This window comes from Hibiscus syriacus, unplaced genomic scaffold, assembly GCF_006381635.1.
Source record: "Hibiscus syriacus cultivar Baekdansim isolate YM2019G1 unplaced genomic scaffold, ASM638163v2 tig00110330_pilon, whole genome shotgun sequence".
NCBI lineage: Eukaryota > Viridiplantae > Streptophyta > Magnoliopsida > Malvales > Malvaceae > Hibiscus > Hibiscus syriacus.
In genome coordinates this window covers 1472914-1500747 of record NW_024062686.1, presented here as the reverse complement: position 1 = coordinate 1500747, position 27834 = coordinate 1472914, and the positions used below count along the sequence as shown (strand labels likewise).

Genomic DNA, 27834 nt, shown 5'->3' with positions numbered 1-27834 from the left:
TGAATTATGAGGCTGCACTTGGAAATTTTGGAACACTTTGGTTGTCTTATATAGTTTTGTTTGGAGTAAGGAATTAAAGGGGAAATTATGTTAGGTGTTCACAAGGTGAAATCAAATCATATTAGAATTATTTGAAATTTTATGATCGTCAGTTTTCAATAGAATTAAGATTCGTATTAAAATTGGAAAAAAAACACAAAAACTAAATTAAAATGGATGAAGAATGTTTATTGGGTGGTTAATCTCTATTATATGTCTTGACATTGTATCGTGGATGACTATCCTGGATCGTTTGACAACAAAGAAAAAGATTAATGTGGTTGGCACATGTGTGTTCTGTAGAGCTTGAGCGGAGTCGAGGGACCATCTATTTTTTGCATGTCCATTTTCGGATGGTATGTGGGCACTGGTCCTAGTGTATACATTTTTTTTGTTGCTCTACCCGTTTCAAGGCTTCGTCTTGATTAATCTGAATCGAACCGCGTCACATACCTGATTTTGGTGGGTGAGTCTCCTAGCAAAGATTTTATGCATACACAAGGACTCGAACTCGATATCAAACTGCTTTTCGGTGTATACATTTTAATCCATCAATAATTGTACAAAACTTGAGACAACTACATTAAAGAAACCAACGCATTCAATGCAACAGATGTCCCTTTGCAGATGCTTGAATGAGATGGTCAGGAATGTAAGGAAGAACAAAACACAGTACAAAAGAATAAGATTCAGTGAATATATGACTGTCAGGTGGAGCATAGTTGTCCAGTAAAAACACACCAGCTGAGGCTGAGCAGTCGCATTAAACAAGAAGAGGCCAAACTATATGGTATAAATGATTGAAGATTTTTTGGGGGGTCATGATTAAATAAATTTACTATTTTCAGAAAAAACGTGTGGAACTCGGCTTTGAAATTCCAGTCTACTGGTACAAAAATGGCAATGCTCGACTAGGCATGGCTGATGTTTTGGTCCTCCTCCTACTACTATTCCTATGTAGATGACCTCTCCCACAAGGCATACACAAAATGCCATTTTATTATGAGATTGTGACCTCTTTTATTACGCATTCGAATACATGGGATTTCTTCTTATTCTTCTTCTTCTTCATATCATAAAAGTATGATCTTACTATGGATGGACGCATGGCAGAACGGGTTGATTCTTCGGCCTCCCAACCTTGACCTGAAAGTAGGAGTATATTATTGGCTTATATCACAAATAAGTGTTGGAAAAATTGATTGTTATAAAACGAGACATTATCATTGATTGAAAAATATTAAATAAATAATCTAAGCAAATAATCAATTAATCGTATCGTGGTATTAACTATTATCTTAAAAGCGAATTCGTCCCGATGTGTTATTGTTACAATGAACAAATGACCCTCCAGAGATTAACACGACTCTCCAAATTTTTTACATCTGAAAGATGGAGTGGACATGATATATCTCAAAAGAGAAAAATTGCTCACTATTTATAGGTTAAATAGTGAGGACAAAAACATCATTTCAAAGACAAAATTTAATTTTATTAAAAATATAATAAAATGTCATTATGATCTGGTTACATTTTGAGCATTAACCAACAATAAGTACCTAAAGTATACATTCTTTTTTATTGAAGTACCTAAAGTATTTTTTTGATAAAAATAAGTACATAAAGTTATCTTTTTTGTCAACATAAATACCTAAAGTATTTTATGTCAAAATAGGTACCTAAACTATTCAAATATTTTCATATAAGTTCTAAAAAAGTTAACATGTGACATTAATTAAAGAATACTTCAGGTACTTGGATGAAAAAAAATGAATACTTTATGTGCCTATTTTGATCAAAAAATACTTTAGGTATTTATTTTGACTAAAAAAATAACTTTAGGTACTCATTTTGACTAAAAATACTTTATGTAAATAAATGAAAAGAAAGTATACTTTAGTACATATTTGTTATATAAACTTTGATTTTAGATTGTCTTGTCTTTTTGGTGATGTTTTAATCATTTTAAATTTTAAAATAAAGTTTCTATTTAGCTCAACTCGACTCAAATTACATATACAAATATCCAATTCAATCTACATTTTTCTGTAAAAGAACTTTTGAATTTTGAAATTAGAGTTGAAGAAGTGAGAAATCATAATATATATTCTGTGTTCCAATAAGTCGCCTCTTATTAACTTTTTTTAGTTAAATTTTTTCAACTTTGACTCATTATTATTTAAATTTTTTTATTGATAAAAATATATTTAAATTTTATAAAATATATATTTTATAAAATTTAATTTTTTATAATATTTAAAACAATCATGATCAAAGTTTAAAAATTTTAACTTTTAAAAAATCAATAAGGGATAAATTTAATGGGACGGAACTAGTATATGAGATACGATCCAGAGTCTAGGGATTTTATTTACCATGGGATTGATATCGAGGCAGAAAGAACTTTTGGGCCCTTAGATGAGTAAGATTCGATGACAGTTAAAATGACTTGAAAAGCAGCTGCAATTCAAATTCAGACCAAAGCAAATGTGGAGAGCAGGGCTGGCCCAAATCATTCGATACACCAAATCAAAATGCCGACATCCATTACCGTCTTGAAATTCAACTCATGGTTTCAATTAGGGGTTTGTAACTAATGGGTCTGGGGCAGATTAGTCTAAATATATATAAATAATATATATATATATTTAATATTTAATAAGCTCGATTAATTCCGTTAATTAACCGAACGGAATTAACCGATAACTGAACTTTGAAAAAATCATTAACTGTTAATCGATCAATTAACCGAAAATAAATTTAGTTCGGTCGATTAATTCGGTTAACCGAAATTTTGAACACCCTTAGTTTCAATGGCAAAGAGAACATCCTCGTAAGTTGTATTAGCAAAGTATCCCAAACAATATAGTTGCACGAACCAATTGATCTCAGTAATCTCTCGAGTTCAAGTACGACGTTTGTAGGGATGTTTGAGTGTTTATTATCAAATGATTGAAAATATTTTAAACATATATTATTTTATAATTATCTCGTGTTAATATTAAAAAAAAGTTTTCAGCCACATCAACTCCCACCTAGTAAAGACAAAAGAGTTAGTTTGTTGGTCATCGTTTCATCACATGTAAGACCATCACAAATGTTTCCTTTGCAGGACATTCAACAGATCATTTCCACAGTCATGTTTCCTTTTCTTTTTGGATAACATGTAATGTTCAGTGTCTCCTCATTTTCATTAGTTAAACAAAATTCTCTATCGATAATATGTAATTATATGACTCAAACGATTTTAAAATAAGACAGAGATGAAAATGAAACAATTAAAATTAGGGTTATGATTACCAACAACTAGTTAGTTTAGTGAGATGAGACGTTAAATTCTTTAAGCAAGGTAAGGGGTTTAAATCGTGGTGATTGTGAATGGAGCAAACTGAGTTAAGAGGGTCGTCCTCGACTCTATAATACCCGATCCGAATTAGTCGATAAATAGATCAGATACAAGTGGTTATAAAAAAAAGAAAGGTTATAATTAGACTTTTTTTTAAGGATTTTTTTAATAACTTTTAGGAGGACGAAGCTTCATTCCTTTCACACAACTTTTCTCCCCTACATATGCTTTTTTTTTTGACAGAATATAAAGGGAAAGTCATGAGCTATTCAAAGCAACCGATATTCCATATGTTATATAAATAGATGTCCTTTATTCCCATATATATGGGGTAGGAGAGGTTAGATAGTAGGCTACTCCCAACACCAGATTGAGAGCAGCTTCTGTAATAGACCTTCGAATTATGAAATGCCCTCCATGGGACTCGATCCCACGACCTCAAGGTATAGAACCTTGTGCTCTACCAACTGAGCTGGATTCCAAATGAAGAAGAATAAAAGGTGGGGTGTATTCCTCTTAGATTTTGTGAAGGATTCCAAATGGCTTTTGAAAGAGAGTTACTTTGTACAATTCCATTTGTGTTTTTGCAGTGTGAACTTGTCCATGCATCCTTAAGAACAAAGAATAAGAATATTTGGAAGATCGTATCTTTTAGAGGGTGATGCCATGCAAATTCCTACCTCTACATCCAGGGATGGATCGAGCACCATGTGGGGTAGTTGTCTCTTAAAATTTTTAAATTATCATATATTTTAAATTTTTAATGTGTTTTTTATTGAAAATTATTTGTGTCCCATAAAATTTTATAAGTTTAAGTTCGGCCTCCTAGAAAGATATAAAATCTTACGTTCATCTTACTAATATAAAATCTTACATCCGTCTCTGTCTACACCTATTTTTATTTATATCAAATACCTAGGAACCAGATTGTATATTTATTTTATTACAATGTTTGATATTGGTAGTAAAGGAGTTGTTATTTCTTAAGGTCTCGAGTTTGAGCACCATGAATGGCAGAAATATAAGCATTCAAAGTCAAATGATTGAGAATTATCTTTAAACAAATATTATATTGTACTAATCCCATCTTAATAAAAGAACATATTTGATCGAGAAATAATTTACACATTCTTTCATGTTAGAATTGTTATCTTTAGAGGTTTAGATTCAAGCATCAGCGACTGCAAAATATTTAAACGTTTATTGTCAAATGATTAAAAATCTTTAAAGTATATATCACCATTTGTAATCGATTAATAAAAAAACTCGTACAGTGACAGGGTGAATGGTGATCCCATACGCTAATCAAGGTAGATAGATTAACATACAGTTATTGAGTGTTCTTTTTTTTTCAATGCAATTAGACATGTGAAAAGAACATGGAACATGCAATTTAATTAGGGAAAGCATCTCACAAACTTCAAAACTGACGTCTTGATTGAAATTCTTGGCGTAAAAGGGGAATTAAAAGAAGGGGAAAAGAGAAAACCAACTGTCCATAGTCAACTAGAACCCATCATCAATTGGACAAACCTGAAGCAGCAGAGAAAGTGACACGTAGGTCACCTTGACCAAGAAACGAAAGCATGCATAACGCACTACTTTTTAAAAAAAAATGAAATATAAGGTAGTATTGTTTAATTTGTTTAATTAATGATAATATCTATATATTTTATAGACGTAATTGTTTGAATCTAATTTTTTTTTAAAGATAACAATATTTATTTTAACCAATAAGACTATTTTTAAAGAGATATCGGGTTTGAGCACCATAAATGTATTTGAACTTTTGTGCAAGTGAATACATATATAAACATAAAATTTAGAACCAAAGGGAGAGGGTCAGAAAAATACAAATACATTAAAAACAAGGGGAATGGATAGCAAACATGAATTTTCATTGATTATATCAAAATTTTGTATAATAAACACTGTTTAAGAGACAAGGAGTGGTGTTTTAGCAGACATTAAAGTCGTGTAAGGGGCAGGCAAACATGTGTGAAGGAAAAGAATCAAACACCTTCACATGAATCATATAATTAAATTTTGTAAATATAAAAGATAATGGCTCTTGTAACTTTGCGAATATAATACAACCCCAATATTGATTTCATTACATAAATAACAACAAAGCCAGACGAAAATAATGATCCTTACGGTCCGTTTGGTTTTAAAAAATAGATATGTAATTTTCATTTTCATTTTAGAAAATAGAAAATATTGAAGAAAATATGTTTGGTTGTAAAATTAGAAAATGATTTTTGAAAAATGAAAACAAAAATAAGTGAAAATATGAAGAAAAAAAATATGTTTTCAGTATTTTAATTAAATTATTTTGAAAATTTGAAAAATAAGGAAAAGTGATATCTAAATTTTTAACTTAACTTATTTAGCTTAATGGTATATGAAACTTTCAAACTTTTGCAAAAAAATTGAATATGATCTTTTGACCTTTTTTTACACTCAATATAATCCTTAAATTGAATTTTTAATAATTTAATTTTGTAATATTTTTATGTTTAATGTATTGAATACCTTAATAATTGCTTATATTTGTATTTTTAATTTAAATGATTTTAATTTTTTAAAAAATAAATAAGTCTTCAAATTTTCTAAAAAAAATCAATTACGCCATCAAACTTGGTGAAAAAATCAATTAAGTACATCTATCATATCATCATGTATCGTGTGTTGCCATGATAATATGATAAACTATTACTTCAATATTGTATATTGTCAACGTTTATGAAATGTTATGTAGGCATCGTGACAGTCAACATTTGATTCAGTTCTTCAAAGGGATAGATTAATTTTTCTCAGTGAAAACAATGTGCAGGGTTACACTAATTATTTTTTCCAAAAGTTTGAGGGTCTCAATTATTATTATTAAACATATTTTTATTTTAATGAAACTTGTATGCTCTTTCTTATAATAATATTTTGTGTATTTTTAAAATTTAATTAATGTCCAATATACAATAACATTATATTCTTATTATAAACTAAAATAAATTTTGTGTTATGAAATTTCTTATCAAATTTCTTATTTTATATTTGCATAATTCACAAGTTAAATTAACGTAATAATTTTTAATTATTATAGTTTAATTTAATTTTTAATAATTATTTATTCATTTATATTTTAAAAATACCAAATACATTTTATCATTTTATTTTTGTATTCAAGTTTTCATTTATATTGCCAAACATGTTTTCTAATTTAAAAAAAATTGAAACTAAAAACTATTTTCTAAAAATAGAAACATAAAATAAAAAACAAATCTAAAAATAAATGCACCCTTAGCTCCTTTATTTTTTATTATTTAATTTGATTTATAGAAAGTGATTTTTATTTTTTGAAGTTTTAAAAATATAAGTTTAGTAAATAAAAATATTTTTTATTAATACTAATAATATAAAAAACATGTTTGATATCTATTTTTTATAACGAAAATTGAGATATAAAATAACAAGTTCATCATCCAAAAGAGAGAACTTTAATTTTCTCAAATTTAGAATATGAATTTTTATTCTAAAAAATAATTTTTTCTTTAATAATTTTGATTTATTCAATTTAAATTAAAGATGGACTGAAACAAATTTTAGTGCATCATTGGTGAATGAATCTCATATACTCTCAATGGATCACAATATGTCATTTTATTTAAAGAACAAAATAAAACATATAAATAAATGCTTAAAACAGATAATGTCAGTTTTGGTACATGTAATTTGAAAAATTGTTCAATGTAGTTTATGTACTTTTAAAATATTTAATATGTACATACGTAACCTAACAAAATATTAATGTGGTACTTATTTAACATGTACTTTTAAAATATTTAATCTGGTACTTATACTTCGACAAAATACCAAATGTGATACCTATGCTTTGATAAAATATCCAATGTAGTACTCGAATTATCATTTTGTGTATTATCATAGTACATGTGATTTTTTGTTAATTGATTTGGCACTTACTGATAGTGTTAACTCAAATACCATAATAATACACGAAATAATAATTTAAGTACTACACTCGCTAATAAGGTTAATTCAGGTACTATAATAATACTTAGAATAAAAGTTCATGTACCACATTGGACATTTTGACAAAGTATATTATTATATTAAACATGATACAGAATCTAATTCAAAGCCTCCGTGGATCCTCTACAAATGTCAAATATTCCATTGTAGAGACCATAACAGAAACCCTCCTACATCACAAACCAAAAGATACTTTGACCTAACAAAATACAAGGAAAAATTACATGATACTTGTCGGGGTTTTCTACTTTTCTTGGCTCCTCAGATGGCTTCCCAATCGATTTCAACCGATGGGTACTTCCCTAAACAGAAGTTTCCACTGTCTTCCCACCTGGAATCAGAGAAATCGAAGAAAGTGATATCAGATTCCGGTGAAGAAGATCCTGCCAAGGACTCATCAGCCGATGCTGTTGCTGATGATGACAGTGATGAATCCTCCACTTTATGATCAAACTCCTCCCTCTTCACTATAGGCTTTGAATCCGAAACTGAACCGGTCTTCTCCGAATTCCCTTGCTTCTGCATGCTCTGACAGATGGCTTGGAGCTTAGCGTCAACCGAGGCATGGAGGGGCTTGTAGTCACCAAATTCTCCAAAAACATGAGCTCCTTGGTGCTTGAGGTGTGGGAAGTTAAGCCTGGCGAAGTCTCCCCGAAGCTTGTAAGCGGCTTTGTCGTAAGCCAAAGCTGCTTCCTCGGCCGTATCGAAAGTGCCAAGCCAAAGGCGGGTTCGGTTCTTCGGGAGTCTGATTTCAGCTACCCATTTGCCCCAGTGCCTCTGTCTCACACCCCTATAGAGTTTGGTAGCCTTTTGAGGGGCGGAAGAGACATGCTTCATAGGGACAGGCTTTGGGGAAAGAAAGTTAAGCCTCTGGTTTTGAAGAGATGCTGTTGCAGCAGCAGTAGCCATGGACGCAAGCTCCAGTTCCTGCTGCTGCTGCTGCTGCTGCTGCTGAAGGATTTGAGCTTGAATTTGGAGGATTTGAGAAGGGGTGAGTTGGTTAAGCCCGAGTGAACCTGTTTGCTCGAAACACATCATGTTGTCGTAGTTAGAGAACCCATAATTCGAAAACAAGTGTGTGGAGCTCGATGGGGAGCAAAATTCAGGGTACAAGTTGGGCTGTGACGGAGCGATGAACTGAGAATAAGAGCATGAAGAAGACAAAGGAGAAGAAGCAATTTTCATAAAAGGTTCAAGCGCTTTCATTAGCTCGTCTCTCAAAGGATCTGAGAAAACCGAGCTTCTGCTGCTATTATACATATCTATAGTGGCTGCCATATCCAAAAAACAAAATCTAAAAATTACCTGTTTCTTAACCAAAACTAAAGAACAGGCAATAGTTTGGTAGTAAAAAAACAACCTCGGGGGACCAAAAACAAACCCTCTCAGTTGATGAAAATAAAGACAAACTTTGTTAAAAAGAAGAAACCTGGATCTCTATTCTGGATCACCTGGCTTTCAAAAGAACAACCTTGTAGGCTCTGTTTTATGGACAGATTTTTCTTCTATCAGCTTGAAAGACAGACGATTACAGAAATGGATTCAGAGAAGCGGGAATTACAGAAAAAAAAGGGTTTAAGAAGAAGAGTGAAATGATCAAAGACTGCTGTAAAATCTGGAAATTGAAATTCTCTCTGTTTTTCTGGGTGACCTCACCTTGGTGTTTACTCTCTTGCATTCTCTGGGTAAGCTCATCCCTACTTATATAACCCATGAAAGTAACCCATGTGCTCCTCTCTCAAATCCCTTTGATTTATTAAAATTAATTTTTAAATAATTATGAGATAATTAGAATTTAATTAATCACCTCCCTTGTTGTCAACTTCGAAGATGCCTTCATTCGAGAGGATGACGAGTGGTAGCTTTACACGGGTAAAACTTTTCATTGGACTTGCAGTTATTTGTATTTGAATTTATAAATTTTAATAATACCAATAAATCCTTTGATTATAGATAAATTAGTTTGTGCATATCAACATAATACTGAACACATATAATTACAAGTTATGGAAAATTAAATATTAATTATGCAAACGTCAGATGAATACAGCAAAACAATTTCATCCAAAATTAATTAATAATTAAATGAAATAGATGTTGAGATAATCCAATGTGGATAGTGCTGTCTGCGGAGAAAATAAAATTTGGTAATAAAAACCAAAAGCATGTTTATAATGATGATTAAAGTCAATTGGATTTAATCATGTGACGACGAAAGCAGGGAAATAACGCCGAGAGCATCACCACTTGCGTGTTATTATCATACTCGTAATTAGGTTTTATAGCTATTATAATTAAAAGGACAAAGTATACAAATGATCTCTCATTATAAATAGTTGTTTTATTGAATCTCTCTTATTAAAAATTATAAAATAATATCTTAAATATAAAATATTATTTTATTAAATTCTTTAATTATTAAAAATTATAAAATAATCTTTTGACTATTTATATATTCTAAACTCATTCATTTTCGTTAAAAAAATTGATTAACGTTTGAACTTGATATTAACTTGCCGATTGAGATAAGATAAAATCATATTTTAATAATGTTATATTGGTACTATCGTTGTTTTTAAGTACTGACTCGATGACATAACGTTTCAAGCACTGGCTCGACTGCATGATGAAAACAGAGAACTGATTCATAAATACAACTTAAATAATTATGGAATCAAATTTGATCATATCTTAGTCGATAAGTTAACGTCCAACTTAGACCATCGTCAATTTTTCAATTGAAAAAGACGAGTTTAAAACATATGAATAGTTAGATGACTATTTTATAACTATCAATAGTTTATAATCTCATAATTATAAAATAATATTTTATAATTATAAAATTATTTTATAATTTTTAATAATCAAAATATTTAAAAAAAAATAACTCGTTACAATAGAAGAATCATTTATATGCTTTACTCCCCCTAGAAAATGACATTTTAATAATATATTCAAATTCGTGTTGAATAAATGCCGAATGAGCATTAGATTCTTGAGGGGTATTTTTACTTTTTTAGCGTCAGCTTACATGTTGGTAAAGTGAGAATCATATTTTAATATTTGTCAGAATTATTAATGAATTTTTAACCCATTGGACCAACCCATATATTCATATGTCAGCTGAGTTGAATGAAGGAATAACAAATGTTAAAATGGTTATGAACATAATTATTTGTGTTTGTTTTTATAATATATTTGTTCGTTTATTTTTATAATATAATTTTATTTATTATTATTATTATAATAATTTGATATTTTATATTTTCGTCCAACTTAATGTGTCCATTATTATCATTTTAAAAGTTAAACTTTGATTATAATTATTTTAAATGTTTCAAACAATTAAATTTTATAAAATGTATATAAGACCGAAAACTACTTGATTTAAGGTTTTCAAAATATTTTTTATTTTTTATATTTTATATTTAAATTCAACAACCTGTTGATTTAGTTTGATGATGAAGTAGATCTCTTAAACAAGGTCAGTGATTTAAATCATGACGATTGTGCATAGAGTAAACTAGTTTGAGAGGGTCGTTATTGTCTCAACAATATTCGATCTGAATTAGTCGATCAATAATTCAGATACCGATGATTATATCAAAAATGATGAATTTAAATAATATTAAAAGATAATTGACAAAAAATTTGGACAATAAACAAATTTAATAGTATACGAATACCTCTTAATCAAAAAAGGTGAAAAAAATATGGAAGCAATGAGAAAATGAATTGGGGGTGGGATTCAAATCAAAGATTGCGTAGGAAATAAGCGATAAACATATCAAATTCCCCCAATATTCTACTCCCAAAATCATTAAATTAAATTTATAAATGATTTTATTACTATAATTATTGGGGAGAGGGAGTGGCACGGGACCTACTTTGACTCGTATACACGTCGTTTCCTACGTGGATATCACTTCCAAGTCAAGCAAACCACCTTCATGTTCAGACCTCTTCAATGTGTCATTTCCCATTCAAGTCTTAAATGTGATATTAGCATCACTCAAAATTAATGACAAATTCGGTCCCTACTTGTTCAACTTTTTACAGCAAGTGTTCAAGAAAATCGATGGCACTTTAATTTTCGATTTGAATTTATAGTTTTCATTGTCACGACAACATATAAGTGATCGTATATGAATTTTGGATGTTGTGGGATGTTATTCTTTCTCTTTCGTAATCGACTTCTAAACTCTTAAAATGAATATTTGATAAGTACCAATTAATTTTTTCTTTAAAATGATTTTTCTTAAAATATATCTTTAGGTATTCGACCTATATAATCAAAAGGTCGACAACGACTCCAAATTAAATTTTATCAAAAATTCAAATTTTCAAAAATAAGTTGTAAACGTAAATTTAAGGTTTCCTCTTAAAATGGAAATAACGTTAAAAAATGTTATGACAATAAACAAATTCTTTTAAAACTTCACAACTCAAACCATAACCATGATACGTTTTTAGGAATTTATAATTACAAATATAACCAAAGGGATATAAATAGGAAATAAAACACGTGCAAGAGACAAGATTTAATGAGATTCAATCTTACTTACGCACAGATTGAAAAAAACAACATAGATTCACTATAAATATAAAAAATTATATAGTACAAATAAATGATATATTATTTGTTATGGACTCGATATATATTTAAACTTGATGAATCTCAAAACACTCTCATAACATTCCTATAAAACTCATATATACAACATAAATCCAAAAAATTGCTGAGACTATTCTAAATAAATGTAATTTTAAGTTCGACTGCTTTGAAAATGTTGAAATCAAAACTTAAGCTGTCTTAGAACACATCCTCCTAAATTTTCCTCTCTCTCTCTCTCTAAGATTTATGTTACTCTCTGTAAATTAGATCATTTCTTTTAATTTGTTTAATCGGCGACAATATCAGTTTCGATATTAGTCACTGATAATCGATTCTTTTTCTCTCTTTATACTTTTTAGTTTTTTAATAGAATAATATGACTTTTGTAGCACATTTTCTCTTCTTTTTTAACATATTTTTCATATTTTTTTCGATCGTTTGATCACTTTTTATTTTATGTGTTCTCATTGTTGGATTTGACGACGTCACTTCTAATCAAGATAACACACATTTGTAATCCTGCTAATCTTATCTAATTTGAACCCTCATATTGAATTTGGATACGCGATTTTACGTTCGTGTATAATTTCTTACAACACTCGGTTCTAATTTGCGATTCTCGATGGTCTAGCTTAATCCCATTTTTTTTACTCATTTATCGATACAATCAAATTTATTTGTGTATATTTTTTGTTTCAGTCTTTTGGTTGAGTTTTTAATTTTTTATTTATAATCCTTATATAATATAAAGGGATTAGTTTTTCATATCATCCTTAATCACAATCATTCGTAGCTAATCATAAAATTGGATGGAGCCCATAATTGACTTTTGTTGCTTCCAATATTTGTATATTGTCTGCCTGTAATGATCCAAAACAAGTGTTCATACTAAACAAGTTTAAAGCTAATTTTCAAATAAGTAAAGAAACACATCTAATTTAATTTTTTTTTATAGAAGTGATTAATTTTATAAAGAGATGAAATGTCTAAAATTATAATGAAAATTTAAAATTATAATTGTCAATTAAATACGTAATTAAGACATTTTTCTATAATTATTTACATAAAAGACTAGTCATCTAAGACCACACAAGGAACATACAAGAAAAATGTTAAAAATCCAACTAAAAAAATCGAACAAAAGATAGATATGAACTAATCCGATTGCATCGAATAATGAACTATAAAAGGTGATCAAACTATTGAAGCACCCCCGATAAACAACAAATCAAAGTCAAATGACATGAGAAAACTATCAACGAACGCAAATCACGTAATCAAATTCAATCCGAGGGTCCAAAGCAGGAAACATCAACATGATAATAAATATGTGTCATCTTAATCAATCGTGATGACGTTAAACCTATCATTCAGAAAAAGATAAACGAAAACAACAATCAAACGACAAAAATATGTCAAAATACAGAAGAAAATGAGTAATAAAGATTAAATTATTAAAAATTAAAAAATACATGAGAAAAAAAAGATGTTATACGAGGAAATAAAATAAAAAAATACCAATTACGATAATTAACACTAAAACTGACGTCCTCGCTTCATATCTAATTACAATTTTAAAATATTTGTTAACAATATCTTGTATAAAAGTTCCAAACCATTTCACAGCCACTAATTAAGAAAAAAAATTAGCTAACCCTATTCCATTATATAATGGAGTGAGAGGAAAGTAAGGTGATAGACTACCCCCAACGGGTTGAGAGCAATTTCCGTGGAATACCTCCGGCAATCAGAATTATGAATTGTCCACCGTGGTACTTGATCCCACAATCACAAGGTTAAGAGTCTTGTACTCTACCAACTAAATTGGACGGACAATTCACGGCCACTAATTCAGAAATATGTTTAAAATTTAATAATCTAATAAGTCTAGTGTTATATAGAAAAATAATTGACCTAAAAAATTGTCTACACTTAAAAGTAATAAAAGATGATGATGAAGCAACAAAGTAAAATAGACTGTTAACAATGAGATTGGTTTAAGTGATAAAGAATTTAATATTGTTTAAGTAAATTTTAAGTTCGAATTTTTGTATGTGTAAAAAATCCTTACTCAGAAATTTACCGACTAAAACTTGATGTGTAATCAGGTCGATTTGGATTAATCAAGACAAAATCTCGAGAAACCGACGAAAGAAAAAGCAATGTGGGCTGCTGATAAGATATTAAACTAGTTATTGCTTCTAAAATTTGTTCACCATTGGGGATTAGAGTTTCTTCGAAGGCGATATAAAATTATCGTCAATTACCAGATTTCTTATTCAGACTCTTAATAACAGTGATTGAAACGATGGCTAAATTATCACTTGATGACATAAACAATGACGATGTTTTATGCATTTATTTGCTCATATTTGCAATCAATCTTTTGTATTAAAATAATTATTCCTTTATCCCATAAAATTTTATTTGTTGACTTTTAAAAAAAAACTTTTACTTTAATTATTTTAAATATTTTAAATAATTAAAGTTTATAAAATATATATTTAAAAATTACTTTTTAAAATGTGTTTTTACATACTTTTATCAATTATACATTTTTAATAATAATTAGTCAAATTTTAAAAAAATTGACAAAAAAAAAGTCAATAATAGACAATATTTATAGGATAAAACGAGAATTACATAAAAGATGAACATCATTCAAATTGAATCGAATGAATTACCAATCACATTTACTCTTTTTTTTTTCAAATCATATCACTCTAGTATTAGTTTAATTACTATTATTTTATTATAATATTTAAAAATCATATTTTGACTATGTTTAAATATATAATTGCTTTTAATTGAAAAACACAAATTAAATGATCTCGGTGGTAATGTAATTGTTGTTAATCTTTGAGATTTAAGGTTCAACCATCAAGAATGTTAGGAGTATCAACGTTCATATTACCCTCTATTTACTCCATATTAATCATTTTTTAAAAAGAAATAAAAATAAAAAGAAATGGAACTATTCTTGACTGAATCATACGTAGGTCTTTATCTAGTTAATATTTTTTTTATCTTTTTATTGATAATTCAAATGTATAATTCTAATTTTAAATTACCACTAACATTTAGGTCTAGGGAGGATTTTTTTTAACGAAACTCCTGTTGATGTCGTACTTTGTGTGGTCCATGATTAATCATACAAATCCCCTTTAAGAAAAAGAAATTAATTTTAAATTATCAATTATACTTGAAATATTAAATTGCTAATATTATTAATTTTTTAATAAATTATTAAACGGACCCTAAAAAAATTCAACATATTCAGACCTGTTTTGAAGTTCAAATATTCACGGACAATAAATTGGTCTAGTAAGATCAGACATTAGATATCTTTAGTAAAATAAGGAATATAACATATTTGAAATAGAACAAATTGAATTAGAGAGATTGCCCTAACCTTAGGCCTGTAAATGAACTGAACGTTCATCGAACCATTCATGAACCGTGCGACTGGAAGTTCGTTTATGTGCGTTTATTTATTAAAAGAATGAACATGAACAAAATTTTATGTTCGTTTAATTAAATGAACGAACATAGGTCTCGTTTGTTCATTTACGTTCGTGAACGCTCGGTTATGTTCGTTCGATTATGTTCGTTCATGTTCATTCATTTATGTTTAACCCAATCTTCTTAAATCAATTTTGGTGACCAATTTGTAAGTATCTTAAAAATATTAATTAATTTGATATTCTGATGACCAACTTCATAATTAACCAATTTTATTTGTAAATTAAATCCAATATGTTAACCCGTGAGGCACCTCGCACCTATATTCATTTTTCCCCTTTTTTCCCCAAACCCTAGTGTTCACTGGAGAGTGGAGACGATCAGTGAAAGCTTCAAAACAAGTTATATTATAGTGCAATCTGAAGTTTTACAGGTATGTTTTTATCTCTTTCTCTGTTTTATTTGGCTTAATAGTTAATATGTAAAGTTATTGCGGGTATCTTCATATTTAAAACTCAAGAAAACATCATATTTCTTTCTAGAAATAAATGGGAAGATAAAGGTAACAATTTGAAGTATATGAGCATCAGTAAAGAGAAAAATATATAGAATTTGCCAGAAAACAAAACAAAGGTTTCTATACAATTTCTGAAAAAGAGTGTAATAGCGGAAGTAATGAGTTTTCCAGGAAGAACCCATTAATAAGTAGAAAATACACTTTGACAATGAACTTTTGTTTTCATAGTTATTGTGTGACCTTTAGTTGTGTAGTAGACTTTAGGTATGTTAAAATTTTGAATGGTGATTTAGCAAAAATATCAGTTACGATATGTAACATCGGAGGGATTTCGGATCTATGTTATTGCCTTGTAGTCCAATTTGTACAGTTCGAAATCTTCATGCTGTTAAATTTTCTACTCTGCCAACGGAAAATACGCATTAGTAACAAATCTCACTGAAGTCTGACATTGATGTCACAAAACTTTTAGCCGGTGAATTTATTAGAATAACATAGTGGAAAATGATTGTTCATATGTAATCATGGACTACTAAAATAAATGTTGTAGCGTTAAATTAAAGTCCTGTGAATCATTTAATATTTTTAAAAGATCGATCGAAATATTTGATATCTTCAAACATTTCATCATTGCTAATCAGCTCTTACGCTATTTATCACTGTAGATTTGGTTGATTTGCATTGTCGACTATTTTTCATGAAAGAACAATGGAAGGGTAGGGTCTCCAACGTTTATGTTTGTGTTCGTTTATGTTCGTTTATTTATTAAATGAACGAACATGAGTATACCTCCGTTCGTGTACGTTCGGTTCGTTTACAAGCCTACCTAACCTCTGCAATACTCAATACAAATTAATTGATTAATAGATTGAATATCGGAGATTATAAAAAATAAAAAATAAAATCCCCAGAATACATAGAACTAGTTACTTAGAAATATTGGAACAGAAAAACTCACATTCAAACGGATAGATACAAAATCATGATTGAAACAACATCGTGAGACAGATCATATTGCAGATTATCGAGTCCTGCATGTGTACTTGCAACTTTCTTAATTTACAACCATATATTCCAAAACCCAAATCTTAATGTTTGCTTATCCTTTAATCATCACATAGCTTTACATAATCTAGTTGGCCTGCAACTTGAGGTACATAATTCGAGCACCATCACCTTTTTGTCGAACATCCTCGTACATCTTCACCGAGGCCTCAGAGAATTTGTTTAGTCTGTCAAGAACACGAGTCAAACTCGCCTGAATGCAGCTCAAGTTTGAATATACATCATCATTTGTATCCTCGTCTGTTAACGCGTTAAGACCGTCTTTTCTCCCCGGTTCTCCATTGTTTGCATCAACTGATCCGTCTAATTTTGGTAGTTTGTTTGCTTGGTCGTCCATTAGATGACAAATATCAGATAAGAAGGATTTGATGGCAGTGCTAAGTTCCTCCGCTGGCAAGGCTTTTATCCCAGCCGACCATTCACGACATAGGACAATTATCGGTGGCCCGAATCCCAGATATTGATGAGGTGAGAACGGATACCGATTCTTCGAACGTTCCTGCGGTTCTTTGATGCAGTTCTGCAGCCAACCATTCAGAGCTTCCAAATAAGATGCATGACTGTTGACCCAGTCGGTAAAGCTTACACCAAAGCATTCGATCTCTTGCCGAAGCTGCGCCATAATCTGCCTCCTCGTATCTCCCTGTGGCGCATCCGTTGAGTTACTTGAATGGTATGCCAGTGAGATGGTGATATACTGTGAATGATGACATTCAAGCATTGCCTTCCACATTCTAAGCAATCTGCAGAGACAAACATTAGTTTAGTGGACTCGGATGCCAATGTTTGCAGAAAACTGAGATTTTCGAGTGCATGTGGGAGTAAAGTTTCAGTCATTCAAAAATTTATGATTTGAAGGAGCTTACCCCTGAGTTAACTCTACAAGTTGTGGCTGCAACTCTTCATCTCTCATTTTTTCAATTCGCTTCGATATATTATTAACAGAATGAAGTGCCACTCTAATTCGGGAGTGTAGATCCTTTACAACTGCCCGTGTTTTATCGATCACTTGGGTGCTAAGATCTTTAGCAAACTGGTGTCTGAGCTGATCACACTTCCGATCATACTCCTTCCTGATAGATTCACTAGCCTAACAGGTGCAGCAAACAAGTCAAGAGTATCGAAGAGAAACACACCCATTCGATGACTTTAAATCAAAGCTACAAATTCTTGCGGATATTGATTGAATACTCAGTAAACTTCTCTACAATTCGCACCAAGGCATGGATTAATGTATTTGCTCCCAGCACTCATATAAAACTCACCTAACAGAGCTTCCGTACAACTTAATCATGCTTTGAGCGTTATCGAAGAAAGAAAATGTTGAAATGTAAAGCATATAACGAACATTTTTTAACCTACTGACTGAAACTTAGAAGTTTGAACGATTACAACCGACGATTTAGAAATAAACTAAAGAAACACTCGGAAGTGATAGCACACAACATGAAGACAGAAGCTAATTATATTAGTCACCATATTCCAGTCTTTCGGTAGGATCTTGCACGGAAAAATCTGGTGATAAAACATATGCACTTGACATGGTATAATTAAGCAGCTGTATCATCATCTTTCCAATTTCACTATGTACATAACAAACAAAAAATCCTGAAAAAAAACTAATATTTGAACATATATGGGCGTGTATATTTCTCTATACCATATGAAGAAGACAAAAAGTACCTTCACTTCATCATAGAGTTTTCTTTCCCATGCATACAGTCTGTCCAAGGTGGAGGAATGGCTACCAGCAATCATGCAGAACTCTTCGATAAAATCATTTCCACTGTCATCAGCATCGGCCGTGGTTAGCGGGTTCCTTGATGAAGAAGACCTCGAAGATGCCAACCTCTTCCAATGTATGACTTTAGTTGCATGTTGCACTGGCTCTATCGGTCAAGTAAAAAACGTTAAACAAGTAAAAATCCACAAGTCCGTTTTCTGGCAGTATGCAATGCGGCGGACACATACAGAAGCGAGAGCTTACCACGAGAAACCAAAGCTGTCTTTCGACGACAGCAAACAGGTTGGAAAGCTGCCAGCAATGTCGAGGATCCCCCTACAACAAGCGATTTTATCTTACGACGTTAGCAGGATAGGAATCAGTAGTATATGACCAACGACCATATGCAGCACTAGCATTGAATAGACAATATATTTTGAAGAAGAATCCGAAATTTAAAGCTCAGTGAAGAGTAAAACTGTGTCTCATGGTCAAACAGGATTACCTTCAGCTTCTGAATATCCAACCTTGATTTTGTTAGACTCAAGCATCCGAGACACTTCTCTGCCTGCTTCCGAGGCTCGGAAGAATCGATGTTTGATACCCTTTATGCTTGAAAGAAAATCCTTGGCTCTATGGGTTATAAACTCAGAAGGATCTTCTCTTTCTGCAGATAAATCTTTCTCTCCCATAGCTTTTCCCCTCATTGAACTTGATTGTTCAGGAGTACCTTCGCTTCCCAAAGTTTCACCTGGACCATTGACATTATGCTCCACTTCCTTGTCATTTGTCTGCCTAGTTCCACCATTTCCTCCTAATCCAATTAAAAACATATCATGCTCCATAGAACTACCACGGCAATAGTTCCGAGCGGAACGACTATCGAACACTTTGATGGCTTTTCTCTCCGATTCAGGCCACAAAGTTCCATTGGTGAACTCATTATTTTCCTCCAAATCTCCATGATCAATCCCTTTGCTCCTAAACTCTCCCCACCCTCTCAAATCCTCAAAATCCACATCAACTCCATTGTTCCCCATGAATCTAAAACTCTCACAGTCATCAACAGGGTCAAAGAAATCCCAAGAGCCTGACGCAAAAGGAGGAGGAGGAGGCAGCGGCGGCATTACCATCTCCAATGAATCATCCTCCAAAGAACAACCATTAGCAGGATTCACCTCAACAGTCACAGCAGCACTATTCCCTGCTCTCATGCAACTCAAACTCGCGGTTACCGGTGAAATGGGACTCCCATTCTCCAATGGCGAATCAGAAACATCGGCTCCTAAATGAGAAGGAGACGGTGAAGGATGGGAGGACTGGGAAGGGGTTTTCTCAAGCTCAGTAGCAGAGGTTATTACGGAAGACTCTATCAACATCTCAGCTTCAGAAAATCTTCCTAAAGCTATACCGATATTTCTAAGAGATTGAACATAAGAAACATGAGCAGCCGCAAGAGCATACCTTGAATCAATGGCTTGCTTTATGTATCTCCTTCTCTCTTTACATAGACGCAAGGCTTCATTTTTGTCAGCTTTTGAGTTTCCACTACCCATTTTCCCCCTTCACCAAGATCAAAACTATCTACTTCATGAAATTAATCCATTTTTCTAGCCACTAAAGACTAAGCAAAAAAAATACCGACTTTGGGTAAGCATAAGGAAGCCATTCTAGTGAAGAAAGTCCAGAGAAACAGAGGAGAACAGAGCAAGCTTTTTTCTCAGGAACAAAAGGGAACCCAGTTGGAGGAAATATTTTATTACGACGATGGAGACAAGATGGAGAAATTTATTGGACTTAATAAAAGGAAAATAACAAAGGGAAGAAAAAAAACAGAGGTGTGGTATGGTAGTTTTCAACAAAGACAGACAGAAATACGAGAGAAGAAACCTCCCAGAAACAATGCAGGAAAAACAAGTGGTCAGGGTGTAATAAAATCAAGCAAGTTAATGGATGGAAGCTAAGAAGCAGCCAATGGGAATTCCAAGCTCGAAACTTTTGGGAAGAAAAATAAAAGCTTGAAGCAATTTGGAAAAGTTTGCCCCAGTAATGAAATTGAAAACTTTTTGCAGAGATCGAGGAGGAGGAAATGATAGATGAATGAAGTGACATAAATAAAAGAGAGAAAAAACACACAAAAAATGGTGAGAAAAGAGGAATCTAATGTTAGTGAAGACAGAGAGGAGGAGATTGCCTCCTTTTGTGTGTTAATTTCTTCTTCCATTTCAGTTAATACTAATCATATTCAAGACTCGTAAATTAATAAGGGTTTAGTTTTAGTTTTTCGTTTATTATTTTTTAACGAGATTTCGATTTTTGAAAAGAAAGATATTTCTGTAATTTCTTTTAATTGAATTAATAAGATGAACTTGAAAATATGTTATGTTGTTAATTGTACGGATTATCACTTAAGACTGTATTTTGTTCATTCTTATCGCTATTTTAAAATACATAAGATACGATCATTTTTATTTTTATTTAATTAAGATATAATAATTTTATTTTTATTTATTTAAGATGTGATTATTATGGTTTAACTATCGTTATTAGTTAATAGATTAAGTAAAGTGATATTTTGGTATAATCACACATTTGGTCTTTATTATTTACATTTTCTCAAATTAGTCATATTTTTAATAAATTAAAATAAATTTAATTCTTCAATCGAATGATGTCATATGTCACCGGTACTACATGTCACCATTCGATTGGAGGACTAACTTTATTTTAGTTTAATATATTTATTCTCCACCAATTTTCTCTGTTTTGTTAAATTAAAATAAAGTTAGTTTTATAATCGAATGGTGACACATGACACGACATGTGATACCAATGATAGTTGCATCATCCAATTGGATGATTAAAAGTATGACTACACTGAGAGAATATGTAAATAACATGGATTAAATGTATAATTATACTAAATATTTAACATCACTTAACTCGTGGTGACCACATCTTATTTAAATAAGAACAAATGTGACCATATTTTATGTATTTTGAAACCAATGACTAAAAGTAAACAAAATACAAACATAATTGACCATTTGTGTAGTTAACCCTAAAGACTGAGCTACGTTGGGTCCAAAGGGCTTGGCCCCTGTAAAAGTTTTGTATATTCGATAAATTTGGGTATAATATTATTTTGGTTTACTTAAAAATAAATATTTAAATTAAAAATATAATAATTTATTAAATATTTAATTAAGCATGGGTCGAACTAAATAAGGATAATATAATGTTCTCAAGTTTTTTTGGTCTAATAACAATTTAGGTCATTATAAGTTTAAATATTAAATAATTTAAGCATTGTCTTTTGAAATTTGAGTTTAAATACCTAATAAACAGTGTTTTGAAAAACAGACCGGACCGATCGGTTCAACCGAGAATCGCTGTCTAGTCCGGTTCAATCTACATCGGTAGAACCGTTACTAGTGAACCGGCCGAAACCGTTGATCCATTCGAACCAGACCGGCTGAAAACCGAAAAAAATCGGGAAAAATGGGAAAAAATCGACAATTTGTTTTTTTTTTTAAAAATTAAACCAAACAACGTCGTTTGTTAAACGAGCCAAGTCGAACTCGAGTATTGCTGAACTCGACTCGAACTTGAAAACTTTAAAAGTAAGCTCAACTTGACTCAAACTCACGAGCTAAAAATTATTAAGTTCAACTCGAACTCGAAATATATTATTGAAACTTGAAATCGAAAAGGCTTGAACTCAAAAAAAATTTAGAAGCTCGATTGAAGCCTAAAATTCGAGCTTGATTGAAGTGAAATAATAGTTCACTTAATGCTCACCAAAAGACTCAATGATTTTGAATGTCAAATTACCTCTATTATTTATAGAAGTTAGTTGGGATGCTCTTCTATGTTTCTTAGCTATGTGGGATTGTTTTGGTCTCATATTTTTACTCTTTAGACTTTTAGGATGTTCTTCTATGTTTCTTAATCATGTGGATTGTTTTTAAAAAAAAAAAATTAAACCAAACAATATCATTTTGTTATGATTTTTTTAGCCCCAAATTTATTTTTTAATTATAGTTATATAATTATATTTATTATTTAATATGTTTTACCTTAAATATTATGTTGTAGTTATTTTGAATCATTTTGCTTTACTTGATTTTATGGTTTTTAACTTATAAATGTTATGACTTGCTTTGAATATGACTTGTAATATAAAAAATTATTTTTTATTAAATATTTTTGGTATTTTTATTTAATTTTTTAAATAATTATGACGTCGTCCGGTTCTTCCGATCGGTCGGACCGGCTCGACCGGTTGAACCAGTGAACCGATAGCATGATCGGTTTGCTAACCGGTCCGATTCTGAAAACCATGCTAATAAACCATTGCATTTTTTACAAAATCTAATATTTTGTCCCATAATATTTAGTCTCGGCTCCGTCTCTGGTCACAACATGTGTTTTTTTCACTAATAAGGATTGAGAAAACATAATAAAAAGCTAAAAAGTTCTTCAATTATTAATAGGGATTCAAATAGCGACTGGATAGCAATATCATGGTTGTTATGTTACGGTTGCAGTGGCATTCGAGATCGTTCTCACGGAAAATAGCGGTATGCAGCGGAATCACACCAATAGCGACGGATCGCAGCCGCAGTTTAACGGATAACATGCAATCGCGGCAATAACGAACCTTATTCCGCTGTTTTATGTTATTTTAATTTTTTTAAAAAAATCACTTTCTTTTAAAAAAAAATCAACTCATTTTAAAAAAAAATTCACCAACATAATACCCGCAATGATTATAATAACATCCGTTATATTCACAATCACGATAAAAGTAATACGATAAAAATAAGACCGCAACCGTAATTTAAATCTCTCGACTGCATCCATGCTCCTTGTTGAAACGTTTCTCATCTGATAGTCTTATTCCATGAGTTCAGCAGCAACGTCTGGAGGGATCATTGGTGAAGCTCCAAGCTATTTTAGTCAAACCATTAGCTACACGGTTACAATCTTTAGGGACATAGCAAAACGATGCAAACCAGCTTCGATCGAGGAAGGCAGCAATACGAGGGATCATTGGTGAAGCTCGTCTTGAATCTCGACCACCATTAATCGCAGTGATGGCTTCTTTTGCTGTCCGTCTCAACAATTACCTTTTGCACATTCATATCTCAAGCGATACTCGACCCTTAAAGATACCCCAAAGCTCGACATCAACCTTAATGAATCACAGACTCGCAGGAAAGCAGAGAAAGCTAAGAAGAACGATGAGATTTTTTCTGTTTGAAAGAGACAGAGGAACGATGAAGAATATGAAGTTACTGTGAAAAGAAGAATAAGGTTAATATTTTACCATGAGTTGTAGGAAAAATATTATGGGTTACAAATTTTAATTAAATCTAAATTATTTATTTATTTATTTAAATCTAATAATTATGAATCAGTGAGAAACTAATAAATTTTACATAATCATTCAGAAATTTTATTGACCCATAAATTTTATTTGTTTAAATCCTAAAATCTGATGTTGTTTATATTAGTATTCCATTTTATTGACAAATTGTATTTGTCTTTTCATATAAAAAATATTTTTAGACATGTCATTGTTTTTTATGTCTATAAATATAAAATTTGGAAAGAAAATGTTTTTTTAATTAATCTGGAAAATACTAACGATTTTACATTTTCTCATATCTCTCGTTACTATATTTTTTCTATTAATTCGAAAAGTATAAGATGATATCTATTTAAAGATAACTCTTAACTGTTTGACATTGAACTCTTACACCTCTGACATTTATTATGCTCAAACTTGAGACTTCAAAGAATAACAATACTTATTTTATCACCGAGATCACTATGTTCATACTAAAATGTTTATCTTATTGACACTTTTCCCCTTATTTTTTGGGCATTTTATCTAAAAATACCCTAAAAATAAAATATTCGGTCAAGACTCAATAAATACTCGGATCGAATGAACTCGACTTGAACTCGAGCTCGACTCGAATTCTTAACGAGCTGAAACGAGCTGCTTGATACTCGACTCGAAAAGCTCATGAGCAACTCGAAAATATAATATATTAAGGTTTTATTTTTAAAAAAAATAAAATCTTAATAATATTAACATTTATGTGTTGATTTTTTTTTAAAAAAAATACAGTAAAACTTTTATGTATTAAGATCTAGGTTCGAGTATGAGTTTGAGGCTTCAATCTAGTTAAGTTTAAGTTTTTTTTTCATTTCGAACCTTTTCGAGCTGCTCATGAGTTTCAGTTCAGGATTTCGAATTAGAGTCAAATTTAAAAATTTTAAGCTCACGAGTTTTCGAATCGAGTTATCTCGTTTACATCCCTAGTGAGGGATGGGTCAATAAAGAGGAGATTGAATGCAACTTTAACATTTGCCCAAATGCCCTAAAGGAGGAGAAAAAAATAACCACTCCAATAAAAGGGACAAAAACAGATTAAATAATTTTAAAATTTTTGTTAAAAGTGAAAGGAACGGTGGAACCCATGTTATGCACCACCCAATGTACAAATTTAAGGCCAGCTTATCATCTTACAAGCTTTTTCTTTTCTTTTCCCTTCAAATGTATTTATTTATTTATTTATTTTGTATTTAATAATATTTTTAAATTATTCTATTTAAAAACTATATAAAAAGATACAAGTATAATATCATAATAATTATTTTCATTTAAAAAATATATTTTGATTTTTAATTAAATAATTTTCTATTAATCCCTAACATTAACTCAATTATAAATTAAATTAATTGTATAGATGACAACTTTTAAGATAAAAAGTATTTCTCTAATTAAAAATCATTATTTTCATTATAAATAATATTATTTTTATTTGATATAATATTTAACTTATTTAAATAATTTTTTATAGGAAACGCTAGTTTTATTAAAAAAAATAGAAAATATCCAGAATTACAATGAAGATTTACGAGTATAATCGTAAACATAAACTAAATTATAATTAGGACATTTTCCTATAACCATTGACACAAAAATAAGCCACGTAGATCACTCAATGACCATAAAAGGAAAATGTTAAAAAAACCTAACCAATACTCAAACAAAATAAAGATACAAATAAATCTGACTGCATCCATAAATGAACCACAAAAAGGGGTAAAACTACTGAAAGACCACTGACAAATCGCAAATCAAAGTCAAGCGACGTGAGAAAAATATTCACGAGCGTAAAATGCGTATTCAAATCAATTCGAGGGTCCAAAGCAGAGAAGATCGACATGATAACAAATAAATGTCATCTTGATCAGTCGTGGCGATGTCAAATCCAACCATGAGAAAAAGTTAAACAAAAACAACAACCAAACGAGTGAAAATACCAAAAGACAGAGAAAAATGTGCCACAAAAACAGAGATAAACGTGTCATAAAGGAATAAATAAATATATCACAAAAACAAAATTATTCTTATTAAAAAACTAAAAGAAAAAGAAAAAAGATAACCGACAATCGATAATCAGTATCAAAATCAATGTCGTCGTCACCTAAACTAAATCATAAAAACAAAAATTGATTTAAACTATAGAAATTGACACAAATTGTAAGAAAAAAAAAGGAAGGGGGAGAGAAGACATTAAATTATTTAAATCCTTTATATCTTTAAATCATAAAGATAATATATATTTAAACATACATAATCTTAGATTATTCTTTTGTTAAAATACTTACATTATTCTAAATGTCATACCAATCATATTAAAATACATTAGGCATACCAGAATTGTTTTTTGACCCAACAAAACATTGTCGATTTTAAATTTTATTTTGAGTTAAGGTGATTACAATGTAGTATTTGTTTTATATACTCTTAATTATTTGATAATGAACACTCAACATCCTACTTCAGTTGCTGGTGCTCAAATCCGTGACCTATGAGAACAATAACGATTCCTTTAACCACTGAAGTAAATTGCTTCATGAATTTTAATTTATTTGATCTTTTAGAAATTATAAGTTCGGGATCAATGAATAAATAATATGCTTAATATAAAAAAAGTGTATAAATTATATCTAACTCAATAGCAAACCCAACACTAAGCCCAAAGTCCACAAATAACCCACATCAAACCTAACTAGAGGCCCAAATCAAGTCTAAATCGAACATCATCAAGCTTTGACAATAGCCACTATTGAGTTTCTACTCTAAATCAAACACCATCAAGCTTTAACCTCACCTTCCAACAATAAGGAGGGCCAAAAATATCTCCACATTAATAAAATCAAGTGGAGGAGAATCGAAGAGACGATTGAAAGAAGACGGGGGGGGGGGGGGGGGTTGAGATATTTTAGCTAATCCATTCACAAGCATGTTGCTTTCATGAGGGGTCCAAGCAATAGTGGTAACCCAACAGCAGTTTCTCAAATGTTGAATTCAACGAACTAGTGACAGCGAGCTTGGAGTGACCTCAGTATTCTGAACGAGCTTAATGGCTTCCATGTAGTCCAAAAGGACTTGTAGGAGTTCATAAACTTGCGACCAAGTTAATTGTAAGCCAAGTAGAAGAGCCAAAGCTCGGCGTGGAGAGTGAACGTAATTACAACATGTTTTTAGAATCCCGCGGCTAGTTGCCTTTACAATCTCTTATGACTCCACCAACTGTCATGAGGCCCGCGGAGCACGAGATGGTTGCATCGACATTTAGAGAAAACCAACCTTTGAAGGGGGCATTTCCATTGGAAGAGCATTGGCTGTAGAGGTTTTGGGTCATTTCCAGATTTGTTGCATTCGCAAATGAGCTTTGCCCATGTAAGACATTTATTCAAAATATAATCAAAGGAACGGTAGGCCTTGTTGAAGACAAGATCATTTCGAATCTTCCATATGAGCCAAGTTATGGCCAATCTAGTAGACTGAGGCTCAGATGGACAATCTTTGGGGAGCATGGACAGTTTGATGGCTTGGGTTATTTGAAGGGCAGGTTTCCATGTTATGGCACTATTTACCATAGAAAAAGCAAATAAAAGGGAGGGATTCGTATTCGATTAATTGCACT

At 31.0% G+C, this 27834-nt stretch overlaps 2 protein-coding genes across 2 annotated transcripts; both read right to left on the bottom strand.

Annotated features, from left to right (window-relative positions):
* Window positions 1-7534: 7534 nt before the first annotated feature.
* LOC120119006 (ethylene-responsive transcription factor ERF060-like) lies at window positions 7535-9101 on the bottom strand. Its single transcript, XM_039138921.1, has one exon. It carries the CDS (start codon window positions 8711-8713, stop codon window positions 7697-7699), a length of 1017 nt encoding a protein of 338 aa, XP_038994852.1. The 5' UTR covers window positions 8714-9101; the 3' UTR covers window positions 7535-7696.
* A 7979-nt stretch (window positions 9102-17080) lies between these two features.
* Window positions 17081-21031, bottom strand: LOC120119030 (protein ALTERED PHOSPHATE STARVATION RESPONSE 1-like). Its single transcript, XM_039138944.1, has 5 exons — window positions 19323-21031; window positions 19082-19153; window positions 18778-18983; window positions 17961-18184; window positions 17081-17837 (listed from the first exon to the last, which is right to left on the bottom strand). The coding sequence occupies exons 1-5, from the start codon at window positions 20371-20373 to the stop codon at window positions 17162-17164; spliced, it is 2229 nt and encodes a 742-aa protein (XP_038994875.1). The 5' UTR covers window positions 20374-21031; the 3' UTR covers window positions 17081-17161.
* Window positions 21032-27834: the final 6803 nt, after the last annotated feature.

Excerpts from the sequence above, each read along its gene's own strand:
- LOC120119006 (XM_039138921.1), bottom strand. The coding sequence starts at position 8,713 with ATGGCAGCCACTATAGATATGTATAATAGCAGCAGAAGCTCGGTTTTC.
- LOC120119030 (XM_039138944.1), bottom strand. The coding sequence starts at position 20,373 with ATGGGTAGTGGAAACTCAAAAGCTGACAAAAATGAAGCCTTGCGTCTA. Across the intron at positions 18,984-19,081 it reads GACAGCTTTGGTTTCTCGTG|AGCCAGTGCAACATGCAACT; the intron begins GTAAGCTCTCGC and ends CTTGACCGATAG. Across the intron at positions 18,185-18,777 it reads AACTCTATGATGAAGTGAAG|GCTAGTGAATCTATCAGGAA; the intron begins GTACTTTTTGTC and ends TGCACCTGTTAG.